The sequence below is a fragment of the Bubalus bubalis genome, chromosome 8 (genome assembly GCF_019923935.1).
Source record: "Bubalus bubalis isolate 160015118507 breed Murrah chromosome 8, NDDB_SH_1, whole genome shotgun sequence".
Taxonomy (NCBI): Eukaryota; Metazoa; Chordata; class Mammalia; order Artiodactyla; family Bovidae; genus Bubalus; species Bubalus bubalis.
Genome location: NC_059164.1, coordinates 60,430,799 through 60,452,714, shown reverse-complemented (window position 1 = coordinate 60,452,714; position 21,916 = coordinate 60,430,799). Strand labels below are relative to the sequence as shown.

Genomic DNA, 21,916 nt, shown 5'->3' with positions numbered 1-21,916 from the left:
CCCATTCAAGTATTCTTGCCTAGAAAATCCCATGGACAGGGGAGCCTGGCGGTCTACAGTCCATGGGGTCGCAAAGGGTCGGACACGACTGAGCAACTTCACTTTTCTTATTTAAGGTTATAGATATCTGATGTAGAGACTGGCATTGTGGAATTTAAATTATGAATCTCAATGAATCACACTTTCAGATCCTTTCTTTGAATAGAGAATCCAGAATAGTCATAGGTTTTACTGTACTTTTATGGATAAAGGGAGAAGGATATCCCACAATTCATCTTCTGACTTAAAGAAATCTCGTAGATACATGTACCTTCCAGGAAAGAGAGATGTCAGTTAAAATAGTATTAGGACAAAAAACTGTAAAGTAGAACAACTGACTAGCATCGTAGAATTTTGAAGTTGTAGGAAGAATGATTAGGTATTCTGGTGTGTCCGAAGCTATCCTGGTTTATACCTGTTGGCCTGGTGTGATTATTAACAGGTATAATTATTCTCACTCAGAAGTATCTTGGTGTATAAAAAATTACAAAGTAACCCTGATTATAGAGTACATTTTACACCTCTTAATAATAATCCTTGAGGTGCTGATAATTTTAAAAGACCCTTTTTATTAAACAGAAAACAGAATATGATCATACATTTTCACATGTCTCCACACTTGATAGGGCGTAATAACATTGACGTCTGTGAATATTCTCAGTTCACTTCAGGACAAGCTTCTCACCAAGAATATTGTCTACTTTTCACAGCTTTTCACATTTTCTTCTCATCTTTCTGAGATTCTTTTTACAGGAGCATTCTCTTGGCTAAATGGTAGAATTCTGTTAATTAGCATTGAGAGGCTAAGAGCTTAACACTGACAATATGGAAAAAAAAATGGTAAGGGAATTTATAACTAATGCAGTTAATGAGGCATATGATGTCTTGACCCTGATTAGCATTGTAGAATTACATTATAGATGCCTTTGAAGTTCAGAAAGTTGAAAGTTTATTTTATGAAATTAGTCTGTTGAAATCTATACTTTTTGGTCAAGAATTCTCCCTTTTTATCTTTTATTAGGGTGGAGGAGTAAATTTTTATAAACTAACCTTCCAGTTAAAACTTTGAAATTTAGACTGAACTATGATTATTCCAACCAGAGTGTCATTCTTTTTCACTGGGCAGCAGGAATGACAGAGTTAATCATTCCCCTTTCTATATTGACCCAGAAGTCAATATCACTTTAAATATTTCTCCAATTGAATTTTTCTTGTATTTGTAATCTTTAATTTAAATTCATAATTATTTTATATTATCACATATACTTAAGCTCTTTTATTATTTAAAAGATACTTTTGGCCTGAGGTCTCTTTGCTAAATATTAATATACTGGTGAGAATGATTTATTTAAAATATTTATGTGAATATTTTCATACAAGATAGAAAGCGTGATTTTATTTGGAAGAAAATATCAATCCCTCAAACTTCCAAGCAGTAAAAGCAACAGAGTCTCAATTTAGGCACTTAGTTTTGTTTGTTAATTTATGCTCCATGTATTTTAAAGCTATGCTATTGGGTACATAGATACTTAAGATCTTCTTAATGAATTGTTAACACTTTATCTTTCTGGTAGTCATCTTTAAGGTCTATTTTGTTTGTTATTAATAGAATTACATCAGCTTTCTTATGATTAATGTTTGTATGGTATATCTTTTTCCATTCTTTTGAATTTTTCGTGGCCATGCCATGTGGCATGTGGGGTCTTAGTTCCCCAACCAGGGATCAAACCCGTGCCCCCTGAAGTGGAAGTGTGGAGCCTAACCCCTGGACCACTGGGGAATCCCCTCTTTTTCCATTCTTTATTCTTAACTTGTCTGTGTTCATATATGTCAAATTTATGTCTCATAAGCATATTTTATGGTCATGTTTTGTTATTGTTAAACAATTTTTTGTCTTTTCATTAGAGTGTTTGATACATTTATATTTAATGCAGTACTGATAGGGTTCAGTTCAGTTCAGTCGCTCAGTCGTGTCCGACTCTTTGCGACCCCATGAATCGCAGCACGCCAGGCCTCCCTGTCCATCACCAACTCCCGGAGTTCACTCAGACTCACGTCCATCGAGTCAGTGATGCCATCCAGCCATCTCATCCTCTGTCGTCCCCTTCTCCTCCTGCCCCAATCCCTCCCAGCATCTGAGTCTTTTCCAATGAGTCAACACTTCTCATGAGGTGGCCAAAGTACTGGAGTTTCAGCTTTAGCATCATTCCTTCCAATGAACACCAGGGCTGATCTCCTTCAGAATGGACTGGTTGGATCTCCTTGCAGTCCAAGGGACTCTCAAGAGTCTTCTCCAACACCACAGTTCAAAAGCATCAATTCTTCAGCACTCAGCTTTCTTCACAGTCCAACTCTCTCATCCATACATGACCACAGGAAAAACCATAGCCTTGACTAGACAAACCTTTGTTGGCAAAGTAATGTCTCTGCTTTTGAATATGCTATCTAGGTTGGTCATAACTTTCCTTCCAAGGAGTAAGCGTCTTTTAATTTCATGGCTGCAGTCACCATCTGCAGTGATTTTGGAGCCCCCCAAAATAAAGTCTGACAGTTTCCACTGTTTCCCCATCTATTTCCCATAAAGTGATGGGACCGGATGCCATGATCTTAGTTTTCTGAATGTTGAGCTTTAAGCCAACTTTTTCATTCTCCTTTTTCACTTTCATCAAGAGGCTTTTTAGTTCCTCTTCACTCTGCCATAAGGGTGGTGTCATCTGCATGTCTGAGGTGATTGATATTTCTCCTGGCAATCTTGATTCCAGCTCGTGTTTCTTCCAGTCCAGCGTTTCTCATGATGTACTCTGCATAGAAGTTAAAAAAAGTAGGGTGACAATATACAGCCTTGACGTACTCCTTTTCCTATTTGGAACCAGTCTGTTGTTCCATGCCCAGGTTGGGTTTAGTCTATTACAAAGTAGGCATACTTACACTACAGGCTTAATCTGGCTCTTGGCCTTTTTTTTTTTTTTTTTTTGACAAAAGTTACTTTTGTCACAATTAATGAACTGATATTGATATATTATTAACTAAAGTTCAGCAGCCTGTTTTTGTAACTAAAGTATTGAAACATACTTATGCTTTTTTGCTCTGTAGCAACTGTTCTTTTTTTGTTGTTCTTTTTTTTTTTTTAATTTTATTTTATTTTTAAACTTTACAAATTGTATTAGTTTTGCCAAATATCAAAATGAATCCGCCACAGGTATACATGTGTTCCCCATCCTGAACCCTCCTCCCTCCTCCCTCCCCATACCATCCCTCTGGGTCGTCCCAGTGCACTAGCCCCAAGCATCCAGTATCGTGCATCGAACCTGGACTGGCAACTCGTTTCATACATGATATTATACATGTTTCAATGCCATTCTCCCAAATCTTCCCACCCTCTCCCTCTGCAACAGAGTCCGTAAGACTGTTCTATACATCAGTGTCTCTTTTGCTGTCTCGTACACAGGGTTATTGTTACCATCTTTCTAAATTCCATATATATGCGTTAGTATACTGTATTGCTGTTTTTCTTTGTGGCTTACTTTACTCTTTATAATAGGCACAAAGACAGAAATATAGATCAGTGGAACAAAACAGAAAGCCCAGAGATAAATCCACGCACATATGAACACCTTATCTTTGACAAAGGAGGCAAGAATATACAATGGATTAAAGACAATCTCTTTAACAAGTGGTGCTGGGAAATGTGGTCAACCACTTGTAAAAGAATGAAACTAGAACACTTTCTAACACCATACACAAAAATAAACTCAAAATGGATTAAAGATCTAAATGTAAAACCAGAAACTATAAAACTCCTAGAGGAGAACATAGGCAAAGCAACTGTTCTTTGTTGATTTGTTTTTCCTCTCTTGACGCCTTCTGAGTATTTTGGTAATCATTTTTCTTTTCTGTTGGCTTTTTAGCTGTACCTCCCTGTATTGTTTTTCAGTTATTACTGAGAATTACAATATGCATCTTTAGCCTATTACTGTCACTACAGTCTACCTTGAAATACAATTACACTTTATGTACCTTGCAAGTGTTAGAACCTTGCATTTGTCCATTCCATTATATTTTACTTCTACCCTTGTTATACACCCCAATGCACTGGTATTCTTTCAATCAATTTTTAAAGGAAATTTAAAAGTATTGTCCTTTGTATTTACCAGTTGTTATGTTCTTCATTCATTTCGTAGAGTCAGACTTCCATGTGGGATTATTGCCTTCTTAGGAAGAAGTTTTTTTGTTTTTTAATTTCATTATAGCATAAGTCTGCTGGAAATGAATTCTCTAACTTTTGTTTATCTAAAAATGTCTTTCTTTACATTGTCTTCATTTCTGAAGGACTGCTAGACTGACAGCTTTTTTCCTTTCACCCCTTCTTTTAAAGTTGCCATTTTATTGTTTTCTGACTTTGTTTCTGATCATCAGTCAGCCATCAGTCTTATCTTTTCTGTTTTTTAAAATTTCTGTTATCTTTATTTTTATTTATTTGGCTCTGGTGTGTCTCCACTGCTGCTCGCAGGCTTTCTCTAGGTGCGGCAAGCAGGGGATACTCTTCATTGCAGTGCGTAGGCTTCTCGTTGCGTGGCTTCTCTTGTAACGGAGCATGGGCTGTAGCTGTGTGGGCTTTAGTAGTTATGGCACATGGGCTCTGTAGTTGCGGCTTATAGGCTTAGTTGCCCTGAGGCACGTGGAATCTTCCCCGACGGGACTGAATGCCTGTCCCCTGCATTGGCAGGCAAATTCCTAATCACTGGACAACTAAGAAAGTCCTGTTTTAATTTTTTTTGTCTGTGCCAGTGCAGCTTGTGGGATCTTAGTTTCTTGACCAGGGATCAAACCTGGGCTCCCAGCAGTGAAAGCACTGAGTCCTAACCACTGGACTGCTAGGAAATTCCCCTTTTCCACTGTTAATATTTAAAATTTTTAAAATTTGAGACAGTTTGACCCTAATCTGCCTAGGTGTGGTTTTCTTTGTCATGCTGGGTCATTTCTTTTTCATCCTAAGTTAATGAACTTTATGGAGCTCTTTCTAGTTCATGTTTTAAAAGTTTTGGCAAATGCTTAGCCATTATCTCATCAAATATTTCTTCTGCCTTGTTTTTTATTCTTTCTAGGACTCCAGTTAAATTGTATGTTGGACTCTTGATTATGTTCCTACAGATCTATAGCCTGCTTTTTTTGTTTGGTTTTGTTTTTTCCTTTGTGTTTCATTTTGGATCATTTCTATTTACTAGTCTTTGAGTTCATGTCTTTTTTTCTAATGTGCCCAGTTTCCTGTAAAGCCTATCCAATGAAAGCCTATTCAATTTCAACTTTTTTCTTATTCTAAAATTCCCATTGGGATTTATATATTCTTTAGAGTTTCCATTTCTCTGTCGAAATTCTCCCTTTTCTCACCCATTTTTGTCCTTCTTTTCCTCTAAATTCCATAACAAAATATAAATGTCCTTGTCTTATCATTCTAACAACTAGATCATCTGTGGACCTGCTATTGACAGGATTTGTTTTCTTTTTATTAAAGGCCACCTTTTCTTGCTTTTTCATGACTTGTAAAACTTTTAAACTGTAGGCTAGATGTTATATTATTAAAAAGCAGTAGAGTCTGAAGTAGGTGGTGATAATACCCTTTCGTCTCTTAGTGTAATCCGTAGTGGAGCTGAAACAGGGTTTTGTTACTTGGGGTCAACTCTTCTTTTTTATTTTTTTGCTTAAGAAGCAGTTTATTTTTTACAGTTCTGCAGACTAGAAGTCCAAAATCTAGGCTTTGAAGTGGGTGGGTTCTTCTGAAACCCTCTCTTCTTAGCTTGTAGATAGCTGTCTTAGGTGTCTTTCACATGGTCTTTTCTCTGTGTGTCTAAATCTTCCTCTGTTTATAAGGACACAATCATATTGGATTAGAGTCCCTCCTGATGAACTAATTTAACCTTGGTGACCTCTTTAAAGGCCCTATCTCCAAATATAGTCACATTTTGTGGTATGGGGAGTCAGAACTTCAACATGTGATTTTGGTAAGGGATGGATGGAGAGGGGACGCAGTTCAACCATAGCATGGTTAAAGCTGTAGCATGAGTTTTAGGATTATAGATGTTGGAAACATATTTGTTTCTAAAGAATAAGAAAAACTCTATGGGTATAGAATGATTCAACTTTAAAATAAGCAATAAAAAATTCTGTTTTCAATAACTTGTTGGTTTTGTAATTTAGCTTATGTTTATTTTGGTTCAAAGCAATGTGATTCCAATGAAAGAATCAGATTCCTTTTTACTCATTCCTCACTAAATGGTTCTGGACACGATGGCAACATGAGATTTCCATTAAAATATTCATCCTTATCCTCACCATTATCATCAAGCTAACAATTATTACCTAATGACTATTTTAAAGAAAATTTTATTTGGAGGATAATTGCTTTACGATATTGTGTTGGTTTCTGTTGTACAACAACCTGAATCGGTTGTAAGTGTACATATATCACCTTCCTCTTGAGCCTCCCTTCTTACCTAATGATGATTGATGTTGAACATTTTTTTCATGTGTTTGTTGGCAATTTGTATTTTGATTCTTTTGGATAAATTCTGAGAAGTGGGGTTGATTTATTTTATGATAGTTCTGTTTTTAGTATTTTGAGGAACCCTCATACTGAAAAGATTTTCATTTTGATGAAGTTTGTCTATTTTTTCTTTTGTTGGTCATGCTTTTGGTATTATATTTGAGAACCACTGCCAAGTCCACAATCACTGCAGATTTACTCATCTATTTTTCTTCTAAGAATTGTATGGTTTTTTACCCTTATATTTAGGTCATTGATCCATTTTGAGTTAATTTTTGTATGTGACATGAGGTAAGGATCCGACCTCACTCTTTTGCATGTGGCTGTCCAGTTTCCCCAGCACCATTTGTTGAAAATACTGCTCTTTCCTCATTGAATGGTTTTGGTACCCTTGTTGAAAATCAATCTGGGTTTATCGATGTGTGGGTTTATTTCTAGACTCTCAGTTCTATTCCTATGGTCTGTATGTCTATCCTTATTCCAGTATCACACTGTTCTGATTACTGTAGCTTTGGATTTGAAATTGGGAAGTACGACTTTGAAGATGGTTTTGGTTATTTGGGGCCTCTTGCAATTACATATGAATTTGAGGATTAACTTTTCCATTCTGTAGTTCACTGTTCTTTATTGCTGAATAATATTATACTGTTTAAAAAAGCCAATTGGTTTATCCCATTTTCTATCAAGTATGTTCTGTTGATAGAAAATGGATAAACACATGTATTGTCTTCTTAAATCTGTGTTTTCTTTATCACATTAACTTGGGACTTAGGGTTCTGTTTTTAATCAGGCTCTATATTGAATGAATTTATTCTTCAGAAGCATTTGTTGCTAAGGAACCAGTGGCTTTTTGGCCACCTACTTTATATTCCAGCTTTAGAAAATACCGTGTTTTCAAGGCATAATATTCTCTATTCATGCTATTCATGATTTAAACATGTTTTATCAAGAAAAACTTTTACAAATAATTTGCTCTCTTTCCTCACAGGTGCCCTTTTTATCTCCTTTGGAAGGTCATATTTATTTAAAAATAAAGTGTCAGGTGAATTCAAGTGTGGAAGAAAGAGGTTTTCTAGTAAGTAACATCACTGGATCTATATATTTTTTTTTTTTTCCATCTTTTGAAGTATAGACTTGGTTTCCCATAGGAATGAAAGTCTGTGTGACTAAGCAATTAACTGGTTCAGTAAAGATCTGTTGCATGACCCCTCTATGCCTGTCACTGTGCTGGTGTTGGAATGTAATGGGCTGCAAAAAATAGTCCCTCCACTCAGAAACTTGTAGTTTAATAGGGAGAAATACAATGCAGTACTGTAATGGGAGAAAGCATGGAGAGCATGGATGCAGACTGGCGGGACACCACATCTTAGGTATGTGTGGGAGGGCTTACTGGAAGCTATTGGAAGTAACTTGTAAACTGGCAGCTGAACAAGTCAGCCAGGGGAAGAGAGGAGGGAGATGTGCTCCATATGAAGGAAAAGCACGTACCGTGGGCTGGAGGCCCCTTCCCTCTCTCACCCCCACCAGAGAAATACATGACACATCTAGATAGAGGCAGGTATTTAGAGTAACGCATTTCGAGTCAGAATGTATGTGCGGAGGAAGGGCAGTGAGGCAACTGACTGGGGCGGGGGAAAGTGTATTTAGGAGAAATGAGACCAAGTGTCTGAAAGCGTTTTAATGACTTTAGCATGAAGCCAGTGGGGTGCTCTTATAGGGTTTTAAGCAGAGGACTGACATCAGATTGGGAGTTTAGGAAGGTCGTTCTGACTGCTGTGTGGAAGTAGACAGGGGAGTGAGGACCTGAAGAAGACTAGCGAGGAGACTGAATTACTCCTTGAGAGAGGGGATGGTGGCTGACAATCTGGGTGGAGTGAAGGACTCATCGTGGAGGGATGGAGGAGGAAAAAGGGCAGACCTTAGTGGTTTGTTTGTAGGGGTGGAGAAGCAGAATTAAGAATGTCACCCAGATCCCTGCCTTGCACAATTTGTTGGGTGACTATACTGAGATTAGGGACCCTGGGGAAGGAGCAAGTGTTTGTGTTTGTGATGGAAAGTGTTTTTTCCCCAAATTTAATTGTGGAAAATTGCAAACATACAGCAATGTTGTTAGAATTTGAATGCCCGCATACCCAGCATCTAGGTTTTGCCGTTAACATTTTTTACTGTCCTTGCTTTATCATGTACCTACTACCGAGCTATCCTTCTAGCGAATCCTGAAAATATATTTGTGGGGCAGAATTTCAAAATATATCGTGGACATTAGCATGTTCCCCTGAATCCTCAGTATCCATCCCCTGAGTTTTTATACAGGCATACATCTATGTAACCCAGATTTCTATTAAGATACAAAATACTGCCCCAGAAAGTTCCCTTATGTCCCTTGTCAGTCAATCCCCACCCAAGGGAGAAAGTTTTAATGGTTTAAGTTTTAAACGACTTGAAGTGTAAATGCCTAGAGACATGTTTCAGAGGTTTGAGTTTGGTACCCAAGATAGACATTTTAGATGAGATGAAGGTTTGGAAATCTGCAACAGAGAGGTAGTATTCCAAGTGCAGGCAGACTTGAATAACCAGGAGAACACTGACATTTAAGCCACAGACCTAAGAAGAGAAGACTACAGGGCGGGCAAGGGATAATTTAGTATCATGGTTGCCAGGGGAAGAGAGTCTGAAAGAAGGAGTGATCAAGTTAGATAAGGATTTATTGGAGACTGTTGGACTTATTTATGAGATGGTCATTCTAGTCTTGCCAGGAGCAGGAGCTAGATTGCAAATGTGTTTTAAAGGGCGTGGAAGAGGAAGAATGAGAGTGTAGAAACTCTTTGAAACAAAGTTTGGCTGCAGTGGGGTAAAAAGAATGTGGTACTTGCAGAGGTATGTAGGGTGAAAGAAGAATTTTGTTCACATTTTATTAGGACTGAAGAGACTTGAGTGTCTGTAAATTCAAATGGGTGGCTTCCAATAGGGCCAAAGAGGGTGAAGATAGAGGCAATGGGGAACTTGCACTAGGGTTAAGGAATAATGCATGGAACAAAGTCATGAGAGTGAGAGCAAAGAAGATCCAAGCCACGGTTCATGATCTTGTACAGAATTACACGTTTTCCATTATCAGAGGAGAAAAGTATGTGTGTAGAATATACAGAAGATTGTGGGTGTGGTACAAGAAGTAGAGAAAATCTAATAGCTTCAGTTTTCTTTGTGAAGCAAGAGTTTGAACTGTATGACAGATATCACAAACCAATTTGTAGTTGCTGACATAGGGTATGGAAGGAAGAGCTAGACTGTACAGGAAGTCCAAGCTGCCAAGATGACTGTAAATCAGACTTCGTAGCTTTTACACATGTAAATCCAGCAGATGGCACTAGATATTCTTGGAAGAGTGTTTTTGTAAATATCAGACTTGAACATAGTGAACGCTTACTGACCTTTTCCTTTAATGTAAATATAATATTTCCACATCTTGCTTTAGATACCTTTAGCATCTGATAGACTCTTATGCCAACTGGTTCATTTGCCTATAAGGTCTGACCTGTTTAACTTTTGAGCTGGGCTCTTAAGTAGTTTAGAGTTATATCTTTTCAGGTTAACTCTGTCTTGAATCCTAGAGCCCACTCTTATTGCATCCACACTTATAGAAATGTGGTAAAAAAAAAAAAAAATTGCTCAGGACTCCCACAGATAACTTCTGTCCCCTCTCTAAATTGTGCCTTTTAATTACTTCTAACCTCTGTTTAAAAATAGAGGTAGTAATTGAAATTAAAGTTACTTGGTGCAGTTTTCTTTCCTGATGTGCCAGGGGCAGCTGAATCGAAGGAGACTACCAACCAGTGAAACTCTAAGTGATTCTAAAATGGTGCTAGTCTAGCTCTGCCAGTACTGATGAGCGGCAAGAAAAGTACATTCTGCATTAGCAAGAAGGTTCCAGCTCTTCTTTGTGATTGTATATTGTCATTTAATTTCCTTGGCCTTCAGTTACCCTAGCTATAAAAATGAAAAATCTGTCCTCTTGTTATTTTTCTCTGATTATAGTAGGGAGTAATGATAACTTGGTATTATTTTTATCTATCAAATTTTTCCTTTTCTATTACCTTTGTAATGTAAACACAAAAGGGAGCTGGTGAGTCATTTGTACTAACTTTGCTCTTGAGATTGAAATAATAAGACTTCTGGTCTTGATACAGAGTAGAATAAAAAAATAAACTTAAGTACTTTAAAAAAAAAAGGAAAAGAAAATCATGCAAGTTGATTTTGAAGTATGAAATATGTCAACATACTGAAGTTTAATGTGTAGAAACATTTAATTGATCCTCAGGTTTCTAAAGTCAGTATTTCATTGACTTTTTCAGACCATATTTGAAGATGTTAGTGGTTTTGGTGCCTGGCATCGAAGATGGTGTGTTCTTTCTGGAAACTGTATCTCTTATTGGACTTATCCAGATGATGAGAAACGAAAGGTAATACTAATACTGATGGTCAGTGGTGAAAGCCCTGACTGACTTTCAGGTAATATTTTATGCAAGTGTTCCCTGTGGCCATAAGCCACCCAAATTCCGCACTCAGGTTTATTTACTAAGCCATTAAGATGTAGTGAGTGTGCGTGTGTGTGTAAGAACTTTATATCTTGTTCATTCCCTGGGATTTGACCACTCTTTAAATACCTTAAGGCATATATTTTTCTTTTTTTTTTTCTGGAATGTTTTATAATATTTTTTAATTGATTTTTAGTCAGAAATATATTAAATTCACTTTTGTATTTTATTAACAGTTGATTTACCTAAATTTGGGATAAAACAGAAATGGAACACCACCATAGGAATATTGTGATTTTAGTTTGTTTCTAAAATTTGATAATAGAATTTTATGTAATACATCTTATTTTTTAAAAATTTAATGTTATTGCCCAAGTGTGATAATTTATTATCCAAAGACTGGAAAATAGAAATAAGCAGAATAATAAAGTAAACTCGTCTATAAAAGATAACTACTATTCACATTTTGGTTGTAGATCCTTCTAAATTTTTAAAATGTATACTATATAATAATAATAATAATTATATATCCATTTATGAATCTTTTTAAACAGAAAATATCATATCTTTTTTAACTTGATTTTTACTTGATAATGAACGTCCTGATACCTTTCCACATAGGTAAAAATACATCTATGATATTACATTAGATAACTGTATGTATTACATTGTAGCCATGTAAAATTTTAAGATTTATTGTGAAATATTTGGAACATTCAAAAAAAACATAATTTCCACCAGCCTCTGTATTATCAGTCCAGTTGAAGCTCCTTATATAATTTTCTATCCTTCACAGAGATAACCCCTATCCTAAAATTATTTTGTTCCCATGTATTTCTTTAAATTTTTTTATATGTGATATACATAGATCAGATCAGATCAGATCAGTCGCTCAGTCGTGTCTGACTCTTTGTGACCCCATGAATCGCAGCACGCCAGGCCTCCCTGTCCATCACCAACTCCTGGAGTTCACTCAGACTCACGTCCATCGAGTCAGTGATGCCATCCAGCCATCTCATCCTCTGTCGTCCCCTTCTCCTCCTGCCCCAATCCCCCCCAGCATCAGAGTCTTTTCTAATGAGTCAACTCTTCCCATGAGGTGGCCAAAGTACTGGAGTTTCAGCTTTAGCATCATTCCTTCCAAAGAAATCCCAGGGCTGGTCTCCTTCAGAATGGACTGGTTGGATCTCCTTGCAGTCCAAGGGACCCTCAAGAGTCTTCTCCAACACCACAGTTCAAAGGCATCAATTCTTCGGCGCTCAGCCTTCTTCACAGTCCAACTCTCACATCCATACATGACCACAGGAAAAACCATAGCCTTGACTAGACGAACCTTTGTTGGCAAAGTAATGTCTCTGCTTTTGAATATGCTATAAGCAGTGTATTATTGCAATTGCATATTTTGAAACATTTTACAAATAGTATCATACTGTGTATAGTGTTTTGCAACTTGCATGTTTGAATCAACATGATTTGTGAAGTTAGTGTTGGCTGGTGTGTGTAGCATGTACGTAGCTCTAGTTTGCAGAGCTTTACCCATCTTTCTGTGTACTGAAATACTCCATTATAAGAATGCATCACAATCAATTTATACACTTCTCTTATTTATGGGCACTTGATTATTTCAAATTGTTGTTGTTATAAACAGCTCTGCTATGACTTAACTATATGGATCAGTGCTCTTTCTTTATTTAAATTGGCGTATAATTGCTTTGCAGTGTTGTGTTAGTCTCTGCTGTACAATAAAGTGAATCGGCTACATGTATACTTATCACCCCTCCCTCTTGGACCTCCCTTCCACCCCTAACCCCCATCCCACCCATCTGGGTCATCACAGGGCACCAAGCTGGATCAGAGCTCTTTTCTCGATTTTGTATCTAGTAGCAGAATCTCTGGTTTGTAGGGTTTTATATGTCTTCAGTTTAGCTAGATTTTGTCTGGTGAATCTTGAAATTGGTTGTATAACGTTCTGTTCCCACCAGGAGTTGTCAGTGTTCCACATCCCAGCAACATTTGTTGTTTCAGCCTTTTAAACTCTGATTGTGATAGGTGTAAAATGTTATTTTACTGTGTTTTTATTTTAATTTTCCTTGACTGAGCATTGAGCAAGCATCTTTTCTTATGTATTTTGGCCACTTGTTTTTCTAGTCTTTTGCTTGGCATATGCTTTAATTTATCCTTATAGTATCTTTTCATAAGCAGAATTTTTAATGCTAAGATAAATCTGTCAGTTTATTATTTTATTGTTTGCTTTTTTGTGTCTTAGTTAAGAAAACCATCTCTACTCTATAGTCATAAAGAATATACTTCCTTATGACTTCTAAAAATTATAAAGATTTATGTTTAACATTTAATTTACCTGGAATTGATCTCCCCCACCCCTCAATCTGGAAACCCCATTGTGCCAGCATCATGGGATGATCCATTCTTTCCCCATTCATCCACATGCTGTTTCTGGCATGTATCAAGTTATCATTTTATATGTGGGTCTATATTTAGGCTTTCTATTCTGTTTTCTTTGGTCTGTATCTCTCATTCTCAATTACCATAGCTGTAAAATAAATCTTTAAGCCTGGTAAGATAACTCTCCTAAGTTGTGTTTTTATTCAATAGTGTATTTATTCTTTTACTTAAACACACACACACATACACACAGAAATAGATGTACCTATATATTTAACTTTTTATAATTGAAATGTACCCAGAAAAAGAGAAATTAGTAAGAGAGAAATACCTTATTAATTTCCTTGTTTCATTTATCCTCCACAGCACACTTTTGTTCTCATTGGTTTGCTAAGGTATTTTAAAGCAAATATCACATTTCATATTATATCATAAAATCTGTGAGTCGAGGTTGCCAGTTCCTAACATTGGTAGATATGCTAGGAACCCAAGGAAGCCAGGTTTCAGGCTAGCCTACCATTCTGCACTCTTCCTCATTGATTTTGGCCTATGAAGGTTTCTTTTGCTGTCTTGCAAGTTCAGTTATCTAGCATTTGGGGGGTTTTTGGAGGACTCTCAGACTACTTAATTTTCCATACTTGCTGAAAACATAATGTTATTATTTGTTTTAAATAGTCCCCTACTACTGTCATTTAATTTGTTTCAATCTTTTCAGCGTTATGAAAAAACAGCAATTACACCTATATAAGAGTTCCCTGGTAGCCCAGTGGTAATGAATTTGCCTGCCAGTGCAGGAGACAGGAAGATCCCTTGGAGAAGGAAATGGCAACTCCAGTATTCTTGCCTAAGAAATCCCATGGACAGAGGAGCCTTGGCAGGCTATAGTCCATGGGGTCACAGAAGAGTCAGACATGACTTAGCGATTAAACAACAGCAGAACCTATATAAACATCCTCATGTACCTATATATTTACTTGGGATAAATTTGTTTTAGGTGAAGTTGTATGGTCTGGATATGTTCATTTAGAATGTTTTTTGATCACTGTTATTAAATTATCTACCAGTAATAGATCATTTTATGCTTTCACTAGCAGTGTATAAGAATTTGTTACACCCAACCAATCAACATTGGTTATTACTCTTCTTTTCAGACTTGGTCAATCTAATGTTTTAAAATGATATATTTCATTCTAATTTTTTTTTTTTAATTACTAATACATTTGACACTTCGATTGGCAGTTTCTAAATTGTTTGGGCCCAGGACTTCCCTGGTTAAGAATCTGCCTGCCAATGTAGGAGACATGGGCTCAATCCTTGGTCTGGGATGACTGCATATGCTGTAGGCAACTAAGCCCATGTGCCTCAGTTACTGAGCCCACATGTTGCAGCTACTGAAGCCCCTGCGCCTCGAGCTTGTGCTCTGCAGCAAGAGAAACCACTGCAATGAGAAGCTTAGGCACCACAATGAGAGAGCAGTCCCTGCTCGCTGCAACTAGAGAAAGCCCATGCATAGGAACCAAAACCCAGTACAGCCAAAAATAAATTTAAATAAATAAATAAATACAATGTTTGGGCCCATACTTGTCCCTTTTCCCATTTTTCAGCACCATTTAGTCTCGCAATTTTTTACTTTTATTTTTTTTACTCTCATACTGTAGGAATGACATGGCTTCTAAAAATCCAAGGCAGTTGTTTGGCCTGATCTTTTAGAGATACGTAAAAAATATTTACAGATGAAATACTATGTCTAGGTTTCTATTTGTAGAAAGGGAAGAAGTAAGAGGGTTTGAGACAAAAAGGGTTGAATTTTTGTTTCTATTTGTTAGAACTGATTAATGGGTACATGGAAACTTATTATGGTGTTCTTTTTACTTTGTATCTATTTTAAGTTTTCCATAACAAATGGTTTGTTTTTTAAGCTGGCTAAGATGAACAGTTGACATTTTTGGTTTCTATTTTTATATCCAGCAAGAAATAATCATAAATATTAAATATGTTTCTCTAAATACAGTGTAATTAAGTTTTAACTTTTAAATTAATGGTTTTCTTACTTTAAGTTGGTATCAAGTTGAATACTGCTCAGTGCTTGCTGACTTAAATGGTCTTATTTATTTTCTACTAATCATATTTTTTAAAAATTTGTTTTAAAGAATCCCATAGGAAGATTAAATTTGGCCAATTGTACCAGTCGGCAGATAGAACCAGTCAACAGAGAATTTTGTGCAAGACGCAACACTTTAGAATTAATTACTGTTCGACCACAAAGAGAAGATGACCGAGAGACGCTGGTCAGCCAATGCAGGGACACACTCTGTGTAACCAAGTATGTATTGGGCTATAAATGTTTCTATCAACTAAGTAATTGATTGCCCACTATGTCCTTACACTGTGAGAAATATCAGATGGTCTTTGTCTTCGAAGAGGGTATGCTTTAAGAATGAGAAGACAAAACACATACACAACAGTAAGAGAGGAATGTAATAACAAAATTAATATAACTAAGAAAAACACAGTATTCAACTTATGTCTTAGTTTATCATGTTTTCCAGCATACTTACAGTTTAGCCATTTTCGGGGCAGTTAGCTAATATTCTTTGTGTTAAGTTTGAAGATTTCATGTGTAATTGGTAAGTCAAGTATTATTTAAAGAGATTTGACACATCCCTGCCTGTCCCTTCCCAAAGTACCAAAGTACCTTCCCAAAGTACTTCACTCTACTCTGAAAATTTCTGGTTGGTGATGGATAGAATAAACTACTGGGAGTGTCAGTTTTTGTTAACCCTAAACTTAAGTATAAGATGCAGAAACTTATTGCTAAGGGTCTAAGATTCTTTTGCCTGAATGCCCAAGAGAAGCTTGCACACCAACTTCAATGTAAAAAATTGTGATTAGGGACAAAAGTTAGAATTTGACAAAATCTCTGTTAATCAGATTGTAGCTGAATATTTCAGACAGGGAGATGGGGAGAACTGGCTCCATGAGTTTCTGATGTGGAAATGTCAGATAGCTTAGGCAAGAGACACTCTATTAAAATAGAACAAAGTTGCCCCAATACCGCCATTTTGTTTTAAAACAGAGAGAAAGGGGACCCGTTCCATGGGAATTCTTGATGTTTAGATTGCTTTTAGATTAATTTAGCTCATTCAGCTCATCCACTCCTTTCCTTTGGGGGTCTTCTGTGCAGCAGTGACCTCATTCAGGACAGGAGAGGCAAATTGGATTTATAGTCACTTTCTTTAGTAGCTACCCTGTCTGTGGCCATAGTCAATGAGGGAACCAAACAAAATTCAGTCACCAAGTACTTCCTGACCACCATGGCCCTTATAAACATTACTCACATTTTTTCATAAAATCTTCTTTTACTTGTTACATAAACCTTCCCAGATTTCTCCTTCAACCTTCTCCTGTGGTGGAAATAGTTATATCACATATTGTTCTAATTATGCTGTATTTCACTTGCATGTAATTTTTCTCATTATAACATTATCATAATTTGAGCAGACTAAGCATTTGAGAGAGGCCCATTCTCAATTCAGTCTTGACTGACTGAGTCTTTTAGCTTTGCTTTGTGGCTTCTTAAAACTTATTTCACTTTTTGATCATACCTTTTGCAGAGTATATACATTTTACAGTTATACGTTCTCCTTTGCCTTATTTATCTGTTTCTCCCCAGGGCCTTTCTGACCTGTGCCTTTTATCTAAATTTAATGTATCACATTTTTATTTCTACAAACCAACCTTGCTATATTTCCCTCCTTCAATGCAAAGTATTTATCATCTGATCAGTAGTGCCTACTTTGAAATATAGATTAAACATTTGAACTAGAAATGCTTCATCACATGGCAAAGCAGTATTGTGCAGTTGAACCCTGAGAGGTCAACAGACCTAGATTTAAATCCCGACTCAGTGACTGACTGATGTAGGTTTAAATCCCAACTCAGTGACTTACCAAATGTGACTATGGCAAGGTATTTAACTTTGCTGGCTCTCTGAAATCTCCTGTCATAAGAGAAGAATAAACTCCACAGAGTGACAATAAAGGTTAATGAGTAGATCTACTTAGCGTGTTGTCATACACATGGAATGAGCTCAACAAATGGTCGCTATCTTTATTGTAAATGTGTTCCCTCCATTTACTAATAGATGATCAACTCAGGGCTTAATCATGCTTATACCATTACTCGTACCAATGTGGAGAAATTATAAAGATGTAGAAGTATAATACAACAACCTTCTAACACCTGGCTGTAGTCTAGAAGAATGGTCTGGCTTGTGACTTAGGGAATTTCCCTCTCCCCTACCTTCACCTGCCCTGTCAACTGTTCAACTTTTAACTGAATATGGATGTAAAGAAGAGATTCCTGGTGTGAACAGAGAGATTAGGGTAGACAAAATCTTAGGATCTTTAGATCACTTATTGTAAATACTGTACTCTACTAACACAGTGGGGCAAAAAAAAAAAAAAAAAAAAGGAGACAGTATAAAATAGTATTATCTGTAAGGCCAGGTGAAAGTCCATGAGTCTGTGGAGCTCCTGGGGAGCCTGAGTCAGGGATCTAGAGGGTTGGTCCCCATATTCAAGTCTGTGGTGTGCTTGTTCTTCTAAGAGGTGACCCACCCACCCTCAGTGACTGTCTTGGCACCAGCAAATTGTCCAATCATATCACCTGTGCAAGATTAGTTACTGTCTTTGATGTGAAGTTCCATCATCTTCTAAATGTGATTGGTGTGAGTTATGGCTCAGCTAACCAATCTGCAAGATGATTTTCTTTTATTGTAATTGGAGAAGCACTTTACTATGGATTCCTGATTTGGCATCCATTAAAAGAGGGCAAGGAGAAGCCAATGGCACTCCACTCCAGTACTGTTGCCTGGAAAATCCCATGGATGGAGGAGCCTGGTGGGCTGCAGTCCAAGGGGTCTCGAAGAGTCGGACACGACTGAACGACTTCACTTTCACTTCTCATTTTCATGCACTGGAGAAGGAAATGGCAACCCACTCCAGTATTCTTGCCTGGAGAATCCCAGGGATGGGGGAGCCTGGTGGGCTGCCGTTTATGGGGTTGCACAAAGTCGGACACGACTGAAGTGACTAAAGAGTTACTCCTTTTACTGTTTAGGCTCCCCTCACTTTACCCCACAGTAAGAGTACTTGGAGGTATGGAATAGGGGAAAGGATCCTGATCTTTTTGTTTGTTCCTGTAGGAACTGGCTATCTGCAGATACCAAGGAAGAACGGGATCTCTGGATGCAAAAACTCAATCAAGTTCTCGTTGATATTCGCCTCTGGCAACCTGATGCTTGCTATAAACCTATTGGAAAGCCTTAAACTGTGGGACATTTCCATGTCATATAGAGGTTTTCTGACCTATGTCATAAATGTATCTTAAGAGCATCAGATTTGCTGGTTGCATTTTATGCTTTAAATACAGAAGGGTATGTGCCAATATTCATTCACTACATATTATGCAGTATTTATATTTTTTTTATGTAAAACTTCACCAGATTTCACTTCTGTTATTCATAAATGATTAGTGGAAAAAAATTTATTATAGTTGATTTTGCTAAATTTTAATTTAAAAGCCTCATTTTCCTAGATATCTAATTATTCAATTATTCATGATAAAACATTTGTTTTAAAGTAAGGAATTTTGAATTGTCTCCTTAGAGCTGTGGGTCTCAGAGTAGAAAGATCTTCCATGATTGGAGATGGAGACCTCAGACTTGACCATTCTTTCTCTAGCCTGAGTACTTTTTTCTGAAGATTGTGGTCATTTACTGATCATGATATATCTTGTTTCTAGAGCACTGAAAAAAATTCTAAGGGACTTTGCAGAAACATTTTTAGTAATTGAGGTAAGAACCTTTTAAAAATAGCAAATGCATATTAGTTTGAAGCTTATGGCTGCCATCAAATAAGACATGTGGACATGGGGGATATTGTGTGAGATTTGGGGTTAAATGTTTTATTTAGAAGACTTAATCACATGGTTTATATTTACTCAGTTACTATAGATGCTGTGTGATGCACATTTCCATGGAATACAGGCTTTTAAAAATAACTATTTTTGCTATATAGCTTACAGGCTCCTCAAATATACCTGGCAAATTACTTCTTTCTGCTCCTGTAATAAGAATAAATGTAAATTTGAAGACTCTTCATGTAAGAAAAGTAAACCTCACCAAGCTGCTATGGACTAATACTTTGCTTGCCTAAATTCGTGTCTTTTTTTTTTTCACATCCATATATGACGGTGTCTAGAAACCCATTATGAAAATCACTTGAAAAACTGTTAAGTCATATATTACCTTTAAAAGCCTAATGCCTTTTTTTTTCAATTATAAAAGATTATAAATGTAAACCACAGGCTCAACTTTAAGTACACTTTCAATTTCTTCTTTGAATTGTTAGTTATTGATGGCCTCATTTATAAACACTAAATTCTGTCACGTCCTGTCATTTTATTTTGTATTCATTCAAATGTGTTTTTTCTTGTGTATATTATAAAACTATATTTTATGATCTCCTACCTAAATAAATACTTGCAAATGACTTAAGGAATTAGCTATTTAAGAAATACTATTAAGTTGTGCTGTACAACTGCTCTGCATTCTAGGCTGTGGGCTCCCTCAGGGAGTTGTACTGACTTCGTGAGGCTATTTCACCATCTTTTTACCTCTAGCCCAGAGCTTAGCTCATTGTGTGTTCTTAGAGTCCCTGTTGAGTGAGGAGGTGGGTGAAGGATCCATTTCTGAGTCAGTTTGATAGAATATGGTACTTGGACGCACATCTGAGGAGACAGAGGATGATTCCCAAGTGCTTAGCAGAGACTGAGTAGATAAGTAACATCACCAGCCAAAACAGGATATAGATTTGGTGGGATTGGTGACAGGTTCCCTTTTATTTATTTGTAGGTTTGTGTTATTTTTGAATAAGTGTTATACGTCATTATACAAAAATTCAAAAGACAGAGAAGTTAAGTGAAAAGTATGTCTTTTCCTCTTGTCACAACCACTTTTGCCTGTTTTGCAGTGTCCTCTTAGAGAGAGTCTGTGCATATTATTGATTCATCATCATATTTCTTTTCTTTTGTTCATTAAAAATATTCCATCCCAACCTAGAGATTGTCATACTGAATGAAGTGAGTCAGACAGAGACAGAGAAATATGGCAAGACATCCCTTGTATGTGGAATCTACAAAGAAATGATACAAATGAACTTACTTACAAAACAGAAACAGACTCACAGACCTTGAGAACGAATTTATGGTTGCTGGGGTAAAAGATGAGAGGAAGGGATAATCAGGAAGTTTGGAATGGACATGAACACGCTGCTATATTTAAAATGGATAACCAACAAGAACCTTCTGTATAGCACAGGGAACTCTGCTCAATGTTATGTGGCAGCCTGTATAGAAGGGAAGTTTGGGAGGGAATGGATACTTGTGTATGTATGGCTGAGTCCCTTCACTGTTCACCTGAAACTATCACAACATTGTTAATCAGCTGTACCCCATTACAAAATAAAAAGTTAAAAAATATTCCATCTGTACTGTTTAAGAAAAAAGCCCAAGAGTATTCCTTAGCAGGCATTATATTTTAGTATATGTAAAGGGGTATATAAACCTCAGTTTTAGAAGAAATTTAAGGTGATTATGGAACATATGTTAGAAATATATCAAACAGTAGAAAATACTGCTCTGAAAATTTCAGTGTCATCTGCCTGGGGTGCAGGGGCAGATGTTGAAACATTAGAGTCAATATGGGGGTATGACATGGAAAGAGAAGCCAGGACAAAAAGAACATGATCTTTAGGGAAGAGTGAAAAATGAGTGACTAACAGTTATCTTCCATGAAAGAAATACAAGGGCGATGTCTGTGGAGACCAAAGGAGGATCTTATGATCTGACCACAGAATCAAAAAGTGGGTTAAAGAAAACAGCTGAAATTTGGAGTGGTCAGTTCAATAAAAAGGTTCAGCTGAAAAATCAAGTTACAGCAAAATCCACAGAGGAAAAGATTGACAGATTTGATTGCATAAAAAATTTCCTTCCTGACAAATTTAAACAAAGTCTAAGCAAAGTTGGATTATAAGCTTCAGACTAGGAGAAAATATTCACAACATATTTGATAATCCAAGAAGTAATATACAAAATATATAAAGAGCTTCTTTGATTGGCTATCATCATTTGAACATTTACGATGTACCAGAAGATATTATTGGTGTTTCACATACATTATCTCATATAATCTTCATGTGACTGTATGAAATAAGCATTGAATGAGGAAACTAAAACTTAGGTAAGGCAACATGCTTATTAGCAAGTGGCAAGCCAGGATTTGAACCCAGAGTCCAGGTACTTTATTATTACACTGTGATGTTTCTCAAAGTTAATAAGA

At 36.6% G+C, this 21,916-nt stretch overlaps 1 protein-coding gene across 2 annotated transcripts in view; it reads left to right on the top strand.

Annotated features, from left to right (window-relative positions):
* ANLN (anillin actin binding protein) overlaps window positions 1-21,057 on the top strand; it is a 168,489-nt gene extending 147,432 nt beyond the window's left edge. For both annotated transcript variants that reach the window (XM_044946672.2, XM_006053714.4), the window contains exons 21-24: window positions 7,569-7,655; window positions 10,930-11,037; window positions 15,666-15,838; window positions 18,722-21,057. In XM_044946672.2, coding sequence (XP_044802607.2) covers window positions 7,569-7,655; window positions 10,930-11,037; window positions 15,666-15,838; window positions 18,722-18,845 — 492 coding nt within the window. In that variant the 3' untranslated portion in view covers window positions 18,846-21,057. The remainder of the gene's footprint in view (window positions 1-7,568; window positions 7,656-10,929; window positions 11,038-15,665; window positions 15,839-18,721) is intronic.
* The last annotated feature ends 859 nt before the right edge of the window (window positions 21,058-21,916 follow it).